The 16,035-nt window shown below is 47.6% G+C and overlaps 1 protein-coding gene across 1 annotated transcript in view; it reads left to right on the top strand.

Annotated features, from left to right (window-relative positions):
• LOC111861089 (uncharacterized) overlaps positions 1 to 16,035 on the top strand; it is a 155,519-nt gene that overhangs the window by 56,855 nt on the left and 82,629 nt on the right. Inside the window, exons 3-6 of the mRNA XM_072710440.1 lie at positions 4,516 to 4,653; positions 4,896 to 5,004; positions 5,495 to 5,878; positions 5,977 to 7,784. Of these exons, the coding sequence (XP_072566541.1) occupies positions 4,516 to 4,653; positions 4,896 to 5,004; positions 5,495 to 5,878; positions 5,977 to 7,256 (1,911 nt within the window). The 3' untranslated portion in view covers positions 7,257 to 7,784. Of the gene's footprint in view, positions 1 to 4,515; positions 4,654 to 4,895; positions 5,005 to 5,494; positions 5,879 to 5,976 lie in introns of the transcript that reaches the window.

The raw sequence follows: 16,035 nt of genomic DNA, 5'->3' as shown, positions 1-16,035 counted from the left end.
TGGGCAGGTCCTGTAAACTTCGCGTGTAAAATTATGCCATTTCTTACAGACTGGAAACGAGCAAGCTGCATTTCCACGAACACGAAAGCTGACGTACAAAGAACCCATTCAGCACCCAGGGAGCAGTGCTTGGGGGTGGTACCTTGATGGTCAGGGATTCAAACCAGCAACCTTTCAATTACAAGCGCACTTCCCTAACCATTAAGCCACTGATGACTCTCTGTCATCTTGGTTTATTATTTTCAAAAAGTCTTAGTCTTTCTTGTAATGGGTTGTAGAAAAATAACTAAAAAGAATGCAATTCAAACCCTTTTTAGTAAACTGTAGCCAACATAGTACACTTAAATGCTGTGCAATAAAGAGAAATTGATGTACCTTTGTCTGACAAGTTTCATAACATTTTAAGAAGACTCAAAAAACTCACCACAATTAAAGCTCATGCGATGAAAATTATTCTTGTTAAGATGCTTACACAATGTTCATACATTTTGGAAATAAACTACAATATATAACATTCTCATGTAGCCTCCTAAAAATTCAATAATTTATATGTTCCCAATCAATAAATGTGCAGGAATGCTACCAATTCTGTCATTTCCCACCAACACAGACATCTCCACTTGTGCCCCTAGACAAGGAAAGGGCCTCTGTGTACTCTGCTCTGTGTCTTGCATGGGGCCTGAGGTCTGCAGCCAGCCTCTGACTGTATTCTTCCACGATGGCGGCGCCCTGTTCGGCTGCGGCTGCAGTAGCTCACGATAACATCGAACATCGAGCAGTTTTCTGCCATGAACCCAAACACCCTGGTGGAGCTACGCAGCTTTGGACTGCTACAGCCTGTGGCCGAGGCAGCAGCAGAGCTCCCTTCCCATACAGACTGGCGCAGGAGGAGACGAAGGCGGTGCGACAGGACAGGAAGCGCAAGCGGGGCTGTCAGTGTGGGCTAATGGCTAGGCTAAAGGTTAACCCGTGCAGAACACCGCTTCCATCTGTTTTGCTCGCTAACGTCCGCTCCCTGGAAAACAAATTGGACTAAGGCTGGATTTAACCACAAGACGAAAGGTGAGAGACTGCTGTGCTATGATCCTGACGGAGAGATGGCTGAACTCGGGCGTTTCCGATGATGCGGTTAGCTTGCAAGGGCTAACAACATTTTGGCTGGATAGGACCCAAGTTCTTAGCGGTAAATCCCGTGAAGGCAGTTTATGCATTTATATTAACAACAGATGGTGCAATGATGCAGCAGCGATCTCAAGTCAGTGCTCTCCTAATATAGAGCTGCTTACTGTAAAATGCAGACCATTTTATTTGCCCAGGGAATTTACCATTATTATCCCCATGGCTGTGTACATCCCCCCAGTGCGGACACAAAGGAGGCCCTGAATTTTCTTTATCAGACCATCACTGAGTTGCACGCCACGCATCTAGAGGGCATTTTCATTGTAGCAGGAGATTTCAATCAGGCTAACATGAAAACAGTTCTCCCCCATTTCCAGCAATATGTGGATTTTGCAACCAGGGGAATCAACACACTGGACTTAGCCTACAAAAACCTAAAGAATGCTTTCAGAGCTGTCCCTCCCCCACCTTGGCTCCTCAGATCATCTCTCTGTTATGCTAATACCTGCATACAGGCCCCTGCTGACCAGAGGAAAACCCATTGTAAGGCAGGTGAGGGTTTGGCCTGAGGGAGCAATGGAAGCCTTAGAGGACTGTTTTGAGCGCACGGACTGGGACATGTTCAGAGCTGCTGCCACTGATAATCAGAACACTAATGTGGAGGAGTATGCTGAATCTGTGTCTGCCTACATCCAAAAATGCACAGAGGACCTCTGTCTAATGAAGAACATCACCACCAGGGCCAATGAGAAGCCGTGGATGACGCAAGAGGTACGTGAGAAGCTAAAAGTACGGAATATCGCTTTCTAGTCGAGTGATGAGACTGCACTCAGAACAGCGAGATCCAACCTCAACCGTGCTGTAAGAACAGCAAAGTGTGCTCATGAGGGGAAGATCCAAAATCTCTTCCGCGACCCTAGTAACACCAGGCGGATGTGGCAGGGGATTCAGGCGATAACAGATTACAAGGCTGCTCCTCCACGGTGTGACAACAACCCACATCTGCTGAATAAACTCAACAGTTTTTTCGGCAGATTTGCAAGAAATGCTAATCCTCACCCTGATGAAAAAGCACTGAGCCTCAACGTGGCTGATGTCCGGAAAACCCTGAGGAAGGTGAACACACGACTGCTGTGCTGCATCTGCCTCGAATCACATCATAAAATACGCGGATGACACAACAGAGGTGGGTCTCATTAGGAACGACAGCGACCTGCCCTATAGAGAGGAGGTGAAGCAACTGGTGGGATGATGCAGGGATAACAACCTGATCCTGAATGTGGAGAAGACCAAGGAGATGATCATCGACTTCAGGAGACAACAGCCCAGTCATTCACCACTCGTCAAGGATAACAATGCCGTGGAGGTGGTCAGCAGCATCAAATTCCTGGGTGTGCAGATAACTGGAAACCTGGACTGCTCACCAAATACAACTTCACTGGTGAAACGGGCTCAGCAGCGGTTGCATTTCCTGCGCAAGATGAAGAGAGCACACCTTTCCTCTCCTGTCCTCACCACTTTCTACCGAGGCACCATAGAGAGCCTGCTGACCAGCTGTATCTCCATCTGGTTTGGCAGCTCAAAATCCTCAGACAGAAAATATAAACATCAATGACCCATCTCACAATACGTGACCAATGAATGATGATACACGACGTCCACGCCCTGAATCACGCAAGTGTACATTACGCATGCGTAATAATGAAGTGCCAGAAAAGGTGGTTTCGTGGACGCATGCGCACATTCATCACGCAAAAAGGCGCAAAAAAAGACGAAAAAAAAAAGTGAATCATAGAATCGGTTTTAGAATCTATTCATTACAACGGACAGTTGGAAAGAATCGGATCAGTTAATTAAGCCGAACTTCCCATTACTTATACAGATCGTAATAGTGACGTACACGGAACACCAGTGTGCGCATGCGTCCGCAGATCGGGCAGCCACACTGCCCTACAATCAGGACGCGGCGCGCGGCTCGAGTGAAGTGAAAAGGTTGGGGAGGCGCCGCCATTATTCGATCAGTAGACATTACAATCGTGGGTTTAATTACGACTGAAAGCAACGCAGGACAACGCCGTTAATGGAAACCACTTTCTAGTCACTAACAGGAGGAGGCATTTGCCGCGCGGTAAGGCGTTTTTGGGGAATGGGTGATAAAGTAGTCAAATTCTGTACTCGATTCAAAGTAATTTTGTTTCAATATTATAACAATTGTAGTCGGCGTAAAAGTACTCAACAATCTCGCTACTTGGGTGAGAGTAAAAGAGTATCCAGAAAAGAAGACTACTGGAGTAGCGAGACCGCGGTGAAGTTGGTTTTATGTTCGATATTCGCTACATTTACTGATATCTAAACTGCAATATCTTCGGGATCATGACTGCAATTCTTTTCAGATTAGGCTCCACATGTAAAGTTAAACAAGGAAAATATTTCACACTTTTAGTTAGCTCCACATTCTCCACCAATGTGAATTAAAAATACAAAGCAATTCGGGAATATCCTTCTGCTCACACAAAACTGCTGGAAAATTTAGGGACCGTCTTGAAAGTGCAATACCAATCAGCATAACACCACTTGTACAATATGTGTCCTTTAACCGTCTATCAGTATTGCTGTTGGATAAATTGTAATACCTCCTTCATTTTTAAGCCAATCAACATCAAACCAAATTCAGTGTGTTCTTCTGGCCCTCTCTCATCTTTCACACCCTTTTAGGAAAGTCACACTCAACTATTTTGCTGAACAACATTTGTATGTGTCCATATAAATGTGTATGATATTATGAAATATGGGTGTTTTGTATTAAATAACTACAGAAAATATTGCTTATTCTTTATTTCTAAGGAAAGTAAAACTGAATGAGTAAATGAATATTCATACACATTACACAGTCTGGTCCTACTCTTGATGCTGCTCAGCCTCCTGCTGAGTGGGTGGGGTCCCTCAATGCAAAAAGCCCTTCTCTTGCATCTGATGGTGTAAATGTCAGTGGTGGTGGGTAAGCTGTTCCCCACCAGCCTCTGAGCTGCCTTCACCACCTTCACCTCTTGTTTCTGAGCGCACCGCTTCCACTCAGCTCCTAGTGGCTGCGCTCTACTTCGCCAGTCCAATGTTCTCAGAAGCCGCAATCTGCCTAACATAGACATGACTACAGGGGGAACAGTCGTGGTATATCCACCCCTAATATCCATAAGTTCGACTGAACTGTAAGTCAGGTGCTTGTTTAGTCTGTGTGTATGAGACTGTGTGTGTCACATGACACACAAAATGTTATTAATGTTTATGGCTGTTAAGTGTCAAGGTGACTTTATTAGGTGGGGTTAAGGGTTATGGTGCATTTCAACACACTGATTAACTGGCACAGTCTCACTGAATTTAATTTCATTTTGGTTTCAGCAGATGCCTTCCTGCAGTAAAACCAGCTGCTGTACAAACCAGAAACTTTCCCAGCAGGGTGTCGGAGAGGTTAAAAAAGAGGAGAAGGAATACCTGATATCTGATGCTGAAGGGACTGCGAACGAGAGCACCTACAAGGTAAAATTAAGTGTATGTGGGTCTCTTCACAAATGTCACTTGTCCGTTCTGAGGTGGTTTAATTTGTGTATGTTAATTTCAAAAGTGGCCAACGGTAGGTCACACCAGACATAATTTCAGTTTAATGTCTAACCTTTAAGTAATTTTGCTTTCTGCTGTTCTGTTTGTCTAAGCCAGTAGAACCAGCTGTATAATTTTATGAGGTGAACAGCTTATTCTGCCTTGTTTGTTTTTTGTGGCAGAAGGTGAAGGGCGCAGTGGTTCAGGATGTGACTGAGGAGGAGCTGACTGGTTCTCTTCTGTTAGTCACTGATAGCAGGGGCAAACAGTGTGTGAAACCTCCAAACCCAGGTGATTTTTAGCTACTAACGCAGGAGTGCCCAACTCCAGTCCTGGAGGACCAGAGCCCTGCACATTTTTGGGTTTCCCCTCATTTAACACATCTGATTCAACTCCTTGTGCTACTTACCACGCAGCTCTTGAGCTGAATCATTTATGGTGGAACATGGAAAGAACTAAGCTACACAGAGCTCTGGCCCTCCAGGACTGGAGTTGGGCACCCCCGTACTAACGTATACCATCAAACCTGCAATTGTTTTGGTACATTTGGAGGTAATACTCTGTGCTTCAGGTTGCCATTTCAAACTAGCAGTGTTGTTACTCTGTGCAGTTCAGGCATGGCAGAGATTGCAGCAGCAACAGCACACTGTGAACATGGACTGCTTATGTAGTAATGAAGGCTCTTTGGAAGATGTCTGTGTTTCTTATTCGCTTTTTCCTGACTTTGTATTAACCCTGTCCCATCTCAGTACTGAGTGACTTGTCTCTATCTTGCCCCCAGCAAGGAGAGCGGGTGAATCCTCCCAAATCATCGCTTGTTTTCAGGGTCCATTCTATACCACAGACATTGCTCTGGACCGATATATCAAAAAATCTCACCCTAAGGAGTATGTCATTGAACTGAGGCCTGGATCAGTAAACACAGCTGAGCATTCACCAGTGTCTGCTGGCCCCAGTGCCGCTCAACTCAGTACAGAAACACTCAGTATCCTGGAAGAAGCAAATACAGACACACTGACGGTTCCACGGGGATCCCAGAGTGAGAAGATATATAAACCGAGTATAAACCGAGGCTGTAAAATAAACAGGCAGACTTGCACGGAGAAGTCATCCCATCGGTGTTCTGAGTGTGGTAAGAGCTTTAGTGAGTCAAGAAGCCTCAAGAGACACCAACGAATTCACAAAGGGAGAGGCCCTACCAGTGCTCCCAGTGTGGGAAGAGCTTTAGTGATTCAGGACACCTCAAGAAACACCAACGAATTCACACAGGGGAGAGGCCCTACCAGTGCTCCCAGTGTGGGAAGAGCTTTAGTGATTCAGGACACCTCAAGGGACACCAACGAATTCACACAGGGGAGAGGCCCTACCAGTGCTCCCAGTGTGGGAAGAGCTTTAGTGAGTTAGGAAACCTCAAGAAACACCAACGTATTCACACAGGGGAGAGGCCCTACCAGTGCTCCCAGTGTGGGAAGAGCTTTAGTGATTCAGGAAGCCTCAAGGGACACCAACGAATTCACACAGGGGAGAGGCCCTACCAGTGCTCCCAGTGTAGGAAGAGCTTTAGTGGTTCAGGACACCTCAAGAGACACCAACGTTTTCACACAGGGGAGAGGCCCTACCAGTGCTCCCAGTGTGGGAAGAGCTTTAGTGATTCAGGACGCCTCAAGGGACACCAACGAATTCACACAGAGGAGAGGCCCTACCAGTGCTCCCAGTGTGGGAAGAGCTTTAGTGAGTCAGGAAGCCTCAAGAAACATCAACTGATTCACACAGGGGAGAGGCCCTACCAGTGCTCCCAGTGTTGGAAGGGCTTCAGCCGTTTAGGAGACCTAAAGAGACACCAACAAATTCACACAGGGGAGTGGCCCTACCATTGCTCCCAGTGTGGGAAGGGCTTCAGCCATTTAGGAAACCTAAAGACACACCAGCGGATTCACACAGGGGAGAGGCCCTACCAGTGCTCCCAGTGTGGGAAGAGCTTTAGTGATCCAGGAAGCCTCAAGGGACACCAACGAATTCACACAGGGGAGATGCCATACCAGTGCTCCCAGTGTGAGAAGAGCTTTCGTGATGCAGGACACCTCAAGAGACACCAACGAATTCACACAGGGGAGAGGCCGTACCAGTGCTCCCAGTGTGGGAAGAGCTTTAGTGATCCAGGAAGCCTCAAGGGACACCAACGAATTCACACAGGGGAGATGCCATACCAGTGCTCCCAGTGTGAGAAGAGCTTTCGTGATGCAGGACACCTCAAGAGACACCAACGAATTCACACAGGGGAGAGGCCGTACCAGTGCTCCCAGTGTGGGAAGAGCTTTATTGAGTCTGGAAGCCTCAAGCAACATCAACTGATTCACACAGGGGAGAGGCCCTATCAGTGCTCCCAGTGTTGGAAGGGATTCAGCCGTTTAGGAAACCTAAAGACACACCAGCGGATTCACACTGGGGAGAGGCCCTACCAGTGCTCCCAGTGTGAGAAGAGCTTCAGCCGTTTAGGAGACCTAAAGAGACACGAGCAGATTCACACAGGGAAAACCATATGATCACTCTGCCATGGAATTTGCACTGACAAATATCTGGATCTGCAGAACCAGTCCTTTCTTTTTGCCATTTCTCAAGCCTTTTTGAAAGCAGTTATGCTTGTACTTGTACAAGTTAAACCATTAAATATTACAATATGTGTCATTCTGGCGAACTTTCAAAATAAAAAAAATATTACGGTGAAATTTGGGTCTGTTGTGTAGAGCAGTACCTTGCCTTTTTAGGTGTATTAATAGTGTGCCTTTTGTTGGTATGATTTATTTAATTTTCTCCAAATAGGCAGCCAAAAATCGTTATCAAAAATACATAAGCTGTTTTGAATCTCACAATTTGTTTCACAAGATGTATATTTTTGCTTTGTCATTTTTTGTTTTGTCTTCATCTTAGTTGGCCTTAATTTTTTTCAAGTCAGTTGCACTGGATGTCATGAAATACTTGTGTATTACAGAAATAAATGGTGTTACGTGCCGTAAGTTCTAGGAGGAGCCTACTGCACCGGTGACTAAAGACAGGAGACTAACACAGGGCACAGACATCTCAGGAGGCTGACAGAAGGCACAGACATCTCAGGAAAGTGACACAGGGCACAGACATGTGAAGAGACTGTTGATGTAAAAAAAAATTTATGAACTTTTTATGAAAGTGAAACTCCATATTTAGATAATGACAATACAAATGGCGTACAGAAGTGAATGGTTAGTCGTACTAAAGGCAACACTTTCCTCTTCATAGCTTACACAACCGATCTGAATTCAGTTCTCTTCAGGAGGCCCAACACCGTAAGGTAGTGATTAGCGTAATTCCTACAGTTTCATTCAACATGAACGCTGAATTATTATTAGGGGATGGTGCGGTGGTTAGCAATGTTGCCTCACACTTCTAGGGCCAGGGTCGTCTTGGGATTCCTCCAGGTAGTCCACTTATCCCCGCAGTCCATATTGAAGGTCCCAAATTGCCTGTAGATGTGCGCATATGAGTGAATGGTGTGTGAGTGTGCCATGCAATGGGTTGGAACCTCATCCTGGATTGTTCCCTGCCTTGCGCCTGTAGTCTCCAGGATATGACAATCAGTTTCAGAAGATGGGTGGATATTATTATTGAAAAGGGAACTTTGAAATATTTCTATTATATTTGAAAGTTATATCTAAAATATATAACTGCTGCCTGATTCAAATGTTCAGATTGTGGTAAAGTAGAATGGGGAAGGGGGTCAGAAATATAAACAACCCAATTTGACTTTGTCCCCCCGGGAACTCCCACCTACTGACCTACTCACCATTAACTTAACCTACCGAAGCACAGATTCAACTGCCAAAGAAGGGCAGAGTCGTGTCTTCAAGTACCAAAATAAAAGTAGTTTTCCCTGAGTCACGTATAATGTTGTTCAAGATACTGATATCAGTTTTGTATCACAATACCAAAAAAGGGTATGATTCTATCATGTCCATCCATCCATCCATTTATTTCCGCTTATCCGAGGTCGGGTCGCGGGGGCAGCAGTCTCAGCAGGGAATTCCAGACTTCCTTCTCCCCGGCCACTTCCTCCAGCTCCTCTGGGGTATCCTGAGGCTTTCCCAGGCCAGCCGACAGACATAGTCCCTCCAGCATGTCCTGGGTCTTCCCCGGGGCCTCCTCCCAGTGGGACATGCCCGGAACACCTCACCAGGGCGGTGTCCAGGAGGCATCCTAAGCAGATGCCCTAGCCACCTCATCTGGCTTCTCTCAATGCGGAGGAGCAGCGGCTCTACTCTGAGTCTCTCCCGAATGACCGAGCTCCTCACCCTATCTCTAAGGGAGAGCCCAGCCACCCTGCGGAGAAATCTCATTCAACGCCCTGGCTGCGCCTAGAAATTCTGTCCATAAAGGTTATGAACAGAATCGGTGATAAAGGGCAGCCCTGGCGGAGTTCAACCCTTACCGGGAACGAGTCCAACTTACTGCCAGCAATGCGGACCATGCTCTGACACCGGTCGTACAGGGACCGAACAACCCTTATAAGGCAGTCCGGCACCCCGTACTCCCGGAGCACTCCCCGAGGGACGCAGTCGAATGCCTTCTCCAAGTCCACAAAGCACATGTAGACTGGTTGGGCAAACTCCCACGCACCCTCCAGGACCCTGCCGAGAGTATACGGCTGGTCCACTGTTCCACGGCCAGGGCGAAAACCACACTGCTCCTCCTGAATCCGAGGTTTGACTATCCGACGGACCCTCCTCTCCAGCATCCCCGAATAGACCTTACCAGGGAGGCTGAGGAGTGTGATCCCCCTATAGTTGGAACACACCCACCGGTCTCCCTTCTTAAAGATGGGGACCACCACCCTGGTCTGCCAATCCAGAGGCACCGCCCCCGATGTCCACACAATGCCGCAGATGCGTGTCAACCAAGACAGCCCCGCAACATCCAGAGCCTTGAGGAACTCCGGGCGGATCTCATCCACCCCCGGGGCCCGGCCACCAAGGAGCTTTTTAACCACCTCAGCAACCTCTGCCCCAGAGATAGGTAAGTCCACCCCCAAGTCCCCAGACTCTGCTGCTTCATTGGAAGGCGTGTCGGTGGGATTGAGGAGGTCTTCGAAGTATTCCTTCCACCGACCCACAACGTCCCGAGCTGAGGTCTGCAGTGCACCATCCCCACCATAAACAGTGTTGATGCTGCACCGCTTTCCCGCCCTGAGACGCCGGATGGTGGACCAGAATCTCCTCAAAGCTGTTCGGAAGTCATTCTCCATGGCCTCGCCAAACTCCTCCCATACCCGAGTTTTTGCCTCAGCGACCGCCGAAGCCGCGTTCCGCTTAGCCTGCTGGTACTCATCAGCTGCTTCCGGAGTCTCACAGGCCAAAAAGGCCCGATAGGACTCCTTCTTCAGCTTGACGGCATCCCTCACCACCGGTGTCCACCAGCGGGTTCAGGGATTGCCGCCGCAACAAGCACCGACCACCTTACGGCCACAGCTCCGGTCAGCTGCCTCCACAATGGAGGCGCGGAACATGGCCCATTCGGACTCGATGTCCCCCGCCTCCCCCGGAACATGGGAGAAGTTCTATTGGAGGTAGTAGTTGAAACTCCCTCTGACAGGGGATTCTGCCAGACGTTCCCAACAGACCCTCACTTTACGCTTGGGCCTGCCAGGTCTGGCTGGCTTCCTTCCCCACCAGCGGAGCCAACCCACCACCAGATAGTGAGCAGTTGACAGCTCCACCCCTCTCTTCACCCGAGTGTCCAAGACATGCGGCCGCAAGTCCTATGACACGACTACAAAGTCGATCATCGAACTGCGGCCTAGGGTGTCCAACAACAGAACACCACTCGGGTTCAGATCGGGGGGGCCGTTCCTCCCAATCACGCTACTCCAGGTCTCACTGTCATTGCCCACGTGGGCATTGAAGTCCCCCAGCAGAACAAGAAAGTCCCCGGGGGGAGCGCTCTCCAACACACAGTATTCTAGGTGGGGTCTTACCAAGGAATTATATAAATGTAACATCACCTCCCTTGACTTAAACTCCCCACATCTAGAGATATAACCCAACATTCTATTGGCCTTTTTTATTGCTTCCCCACACTGGCGATAGTGGGACATGGAAGCATCAACATGCACACCGAGATCTTTCTCGTAATCAGCTACCTTTATTTCAGTGGAACCCATAAAATATATGTACTTTATATTTCTGCTCCCTGCATGGATTACCTTACATTTATCTGTTAAATTTCATCTGCCGGGTATCAGCCCAGTTGCTAATTAAATCCAGATCCCGTTGTAGCCTCTCTGCTGCTAGATCAGTATCTGCTACACCACCCACCTACAGTAGGTGTCGTCAAATGTTGGATGTACTGAATTTGCACTTAGGATAGAGACACAGTTGTACGTACTCCTTTTACATGTCTCTTGTATGGAGAAGTTGCATAGATGGAAGATGGAAATTGCTGTTGCCCACTGCCTGCCTCTAGCAGCAGGAGTGAGATATAGTGTTATTTTGGCTTTAAGCTGTGGCAGGCAAAACAACCCAAAAGTTTGACGAAACTGCAGCAATGAACAAGACTACGCAGGGTGGACCAATGACCTGCGTGACCCAGTGGGCTGTGCGGCATGGACTAGTTTAATTCCACAGCCTACATAAAAGCAGAGCTATGGTAATAAAAACATGTCAAGCTGTGCAAGGTGAATTGTAGAAACTGACATAAACAGTACTGAAATACAAAATAGAATTGATGAGGCCCTTCATAGTACAGGGAACAATGTAGAGACTGAAATTAGAAGGCTTAACCTTCCACAGAGGCAGGTCCCTGGGGCAGCTTTTAATTTTTCACATAACTTCTCTGGAGAAGCTTCTCGTGGCTACGTAAACATGAGACAAAGGCAAATACGTCTATTAATCGCAAAGGCAGATAATGGTGCAATCTGGTAATGCTGGTATTTTCATTCATAAATGGCTGATTCTCAAACAGTGGTGTATGCATATTTCTGTGGCAAAAATGGTAGAAACCTCTAAAAAAGATCATTAGCAAAATGTGTATTTGGATATATATTTTTTTTCAGATGCCAAAGAATTAGTGGTGGTCCCTTCAGTAGAGACTTGTGCCTTTTCACCTCACCTGAGGCAGCCCTGGATCCTAGAGGTGTTATGACCGTGTGAGCCGGCAGTGAGCGGGGAAGCAGGATCGGGCACACAGAAATCCAGAAACAGGGTTTTATTCAGGTAAACTGACAGACAAGAAATCACACGATAAAACAACATCAATGACCAGACTGGGGAAACAGACTTGAACGCGGACTAAATACACAGGACTACTTGGAAATAACACCTGCGCAGGAATCTCTGGTTGTTTGGGAATCATGGAGGTCAGAGCAGGGGTTTGCGCCTTGGCAGTGGTCGTCGCCCGTTTAGGGATCCTGGGGACCCTAAACCCCGGGCTCTGTGGTGCCCAGGGGTGCCGCTGCTCTGGGCCACAGTATGGATGGGCCTGGTTCCCCCGCCCTGGGTAGATTTTGGGGAACGGGGGTGCTTATGGGGGAGCTGGCTCCAGAGGGGGGGTACTTTGCCCCCCCCGATCCTTTCCTCCCCATCTCTAAATGCTTCCCTCCTCCCGCTCCATCACACCAACACACATGTAGGGCTTTGAGGTGCAGGTGCATCACTGAGATGCAGGGGAGGTATTCCTCCTCTGTCCCCCCGTGACCACCTGTGTCTCAATCATACATCACAACTTAGACACTCTCATTACTTACTCTCTCATGACACATACATTTAGGGCCTTGGAGGTGGGCACACAAAATGGCATCCGGAGGGCGGTCTGTTTACTCAGCCTTACCTCTGGTGCCAGTGCCCACTTCTCAATTTCAAGTCGCACATAGACATTGAGGGTTCTGGGGAGGGGCCGAGCTGACACCAGCTGTTGATTGGCAGAGAGTGGTTAGCACCATGCCCTTCCCCTGTTTTAAAGCACTTTAGAACAACACGCGCCAACACCACATCTGAGCGGGTGAAGGGAAGCATGGGGTCTTTTCACACCCTCGTACTCTGTTCACCATCTGGAGCCGGGGGCTGAGAAGACAAGCTGGCCGTCCGGTCGGGGTCTGGGCTGGTGGGCTTCTTGGCTGCTGTGGGGTCCGGGGTGGTCTCGGAGTATAAAGTATATATGGGGAGTATGAGTGTGTGTACGCCGTTCATTTCTGTGTGTCTCCATGTTGGGCGAATGGGTGAATATTTGTTGGGTGAATATGGGATGGCGTCCCTAACGACCTGGCCCCTTTAAGAGCAAGGCGCATCCCTGCAAAGGGGTGAGCTGCTGGCGCTGGCAGTGGCAGTGAAGGAGTGGGCAGGTGCGCTGCACAGTGCTTGAAGGGAGAGGCGCTCAATTGCTCTCGCGCACCATCAAACACCTAAATTTCTATTTAGGAGAGCGAAAAATCACGCACGCCAAAAAATAAAACATTTAAAAATCGCGCATCTCGGTGTTTCCGCAAAGACGATGGGGAATTCCCCTCCTCACGCAACCCAGTTCATTAATATTCAGTGAAATTGTAACAGCTACAACAATTGGTCTATCGCCATTATGAATACACAATTGACCAATGAGAAACCGGGTTTCATGTATCACTAGGCAGCACGGATAACAATGGCAAAGAACGAGTGCCGGGGAAACAAGATTATGTACGCAACATTTTTGAAGTGGTGTGTGGAAGCCCGAGGCATGGCGCTGCGGATCGAGAGGGAGAATGGAAAGGAAATGGTCGTGGAGGTAATTCAAGCTTATTTATCCGTTCACACACCTTATATTAGATACGCAAATCGGCTGTATTTGGACAGTTGCATGTCGTAATCATATTCAGTTCATTGCCCACGGGGCCCCGGCCCGATCCCATTTTTCAACCTCCGTTTTCCCAGCTGAAAATATCATGAATTCAAGCGATATCCAATGATTTAGGCCATCAGTGGAAAAAAAACAGCTCCACTAGGCCAACTTAGGAGAGCTATTTTTCACTCCCCTGGCTTTTTTTCCCTTCAAGCACTGGCTGCACTCCTAGGCTGCATTGATGCGGGCTTCAGGCACCGAATGGTGACGCCAGGGGTGAACACCGCCAGGTCCAGAAACGGGAGGGGTGTCTCCCGACACATGGCAGGGGAAGCAGCAGAGACCAGGACAGCCCCCAGGAAGATTCCTGGTGCGTCCTCCGGTTTGCGAATATTTCACAGTTTTTTCTTTCTCCCTGTCTTCGGTGAAACCCTTCGGAGTCCACCTGCCGCATCATCGCTACCGCCGCCTTCTCTCTAAGCTGCCTGAGGTTGTCACGCACTTCCTCCGCTAAGTGCGCGTCTCCGGGCAGGGACATCTCCTCCAGTATGTCCTTGCTTCAGTTGGCTAAAGCCCAAGCTGCTGGATCTTCCCGTACTTCGGGCTGACGTAGCCAGTATAAAACCTAGTCGGTGAGGTCGAGGTATTCAGCCTCACCAATCCGAGGTGTCTTCTTGTTGAGTAAGGTCATTTTGTTATGACCGTGTGCAGGGACAAGCGAGCAGTGAGTGGGGAAGCAGGATCGGGCATACAGAAATCCAAAAAACAGGGTTTTATTCAGGTAAACTGACAGACAAGGAATCACACGATAAAACAACATCAATGACCAGACTGGGGAAACAGACTTGAACGCGGACTAAATACACAGGACTACTTGGAAATAACACGAAACAGCTGAATACAATCAGGAATTGACACGAGGTAACGAGGGGGCATGACACACGGAAGGATCGTACGAGCAGGTCATGACATAGCAATCGAATAGAATGTCTTTCAAATACTGGTCACATAATAAGTGATGATACGGTTTCAAAAAACCTGGAATGTCCAGGAAATTCCACAACACATTCACAGTATCTATAACTCAAAACTTGAAAGTAGTACAGAGTAAGTATGCATGTTAAATTGTATAAGATACCATAACAGGTTTACATTTTGTAGTACTTACATCAGTATGTTGTCATTAGTTGATGAATAAACAAAAAGGAAAAAAAACAATTGTGGGTAAGTACCATTGTAGATGGTTTTGTGTGAGTAACTCGCTTTACTTTTTGACCCAAGATCAGCGATACTGAGAGCATCAAACACACATCTTGTCAGACCTGTACTGGAATCTGGAAGACAGACGAATGGGTCAGTGCTGTCCATGCTATTCAAGGACAGAGTTTTATACATGTGCTCCTGTCTGTTGACTTGATTCACCCTGTTCAGGTAGGGTTGTATTCCTTGCTTTACAATCCCTGTTTCTTTCCAATACATTTTAACATGACCGCTGTAATATAAATAGTATATGCTTTTTCAATATAATATATATATACACTCACCTAAAGGATTATTAGGAACACCTGTTCAATTTCTCATTAATGCAATTATCTAATCAACCAATCACATGGCAGTTGCTTCAATGCATTTTGGGGTGTGGTCCTGGTCAAGACAATCTCCTGAACTCCAAACTGAATGTCAGAATGGGAAAGAAAGGTGATTTAAGCAATTTTGAGCGTGGCATGGTTGTTGGTGCCAGATGGGCCGGTCTGAGTATTTCACAATCTGCTCAATTACTGGGATTTTCACGCACAACCATTTCTAGGGTTTACAAAGAATGGTGTGCAAAGGGAAAAACATCCAGTATGCGGCAGTCCTGTGGGCGAAAATGGCTTGTTGATGCTAGAGGTCAGAGGAGAATGGGTCGACTGATTCAAGCTGATAGAAGAGCAACTTTGACTGAAATAACCACTCGTTACAACCGAGGTATGCAGCAAAGCATTTGTGAAGCCACAACACGCACAACCTTGAGGCGGATGGGCTACAACAGCAGAAGACCCCACCGGGTACCACTCATCTCCACTACAAATAGGAAAAAGAGGCTACAATTTGCACGAGCTCACCAAAATTGGACAGTTGAAGACTGGAAAAATGTTGCCTGGTCTGATGAGTCTCGATTTCTGTTGAGACATTCAAATGGTAGAGTCAGAATTTGGCGTAAACAGAATGAGAACATGGATCCATCATGCCTTGTTACCACTGTGCAGGCTGGTGGTGGTGGTGTAATGGTGTGGGGGATGTTTTCTTGGCACACTTTAGGCCCCTTAGTGCCAATTGGGCATCGTTTAAATGCCACGGCCTACCTGAGCATTGATTCTGACCATGTCCATCCCTTTATGACCACCATGTACCCATCCTCTGATGGCTACTTCCAGCAGGATAATGCACCATGTCACAAAGCTCGAATCATTTCAAATTGGTTTCTTGAACATGACAATGAGTTCA

This window comes from Paramormyrops kingsleyae, chromosome 4, assembly GCF_048594095.1.
Source record: "Paramormyrops kingsleyae isolate MSU_618 chromosome 4, PKINGS_0.4, whole genome shotgun sequence".
Lineage (NCBI taxonomy): Eukaryota > Metazoa > Chordata > Actinopteri > Osteoglossiformes > Mormyridae > Paramormyrops > Paramormyrops kingsleyae.
Note: the sequence above shows the minus strand (reverse complement) of the source record. Positions and strands in the feature narration are given on the sequence as shown.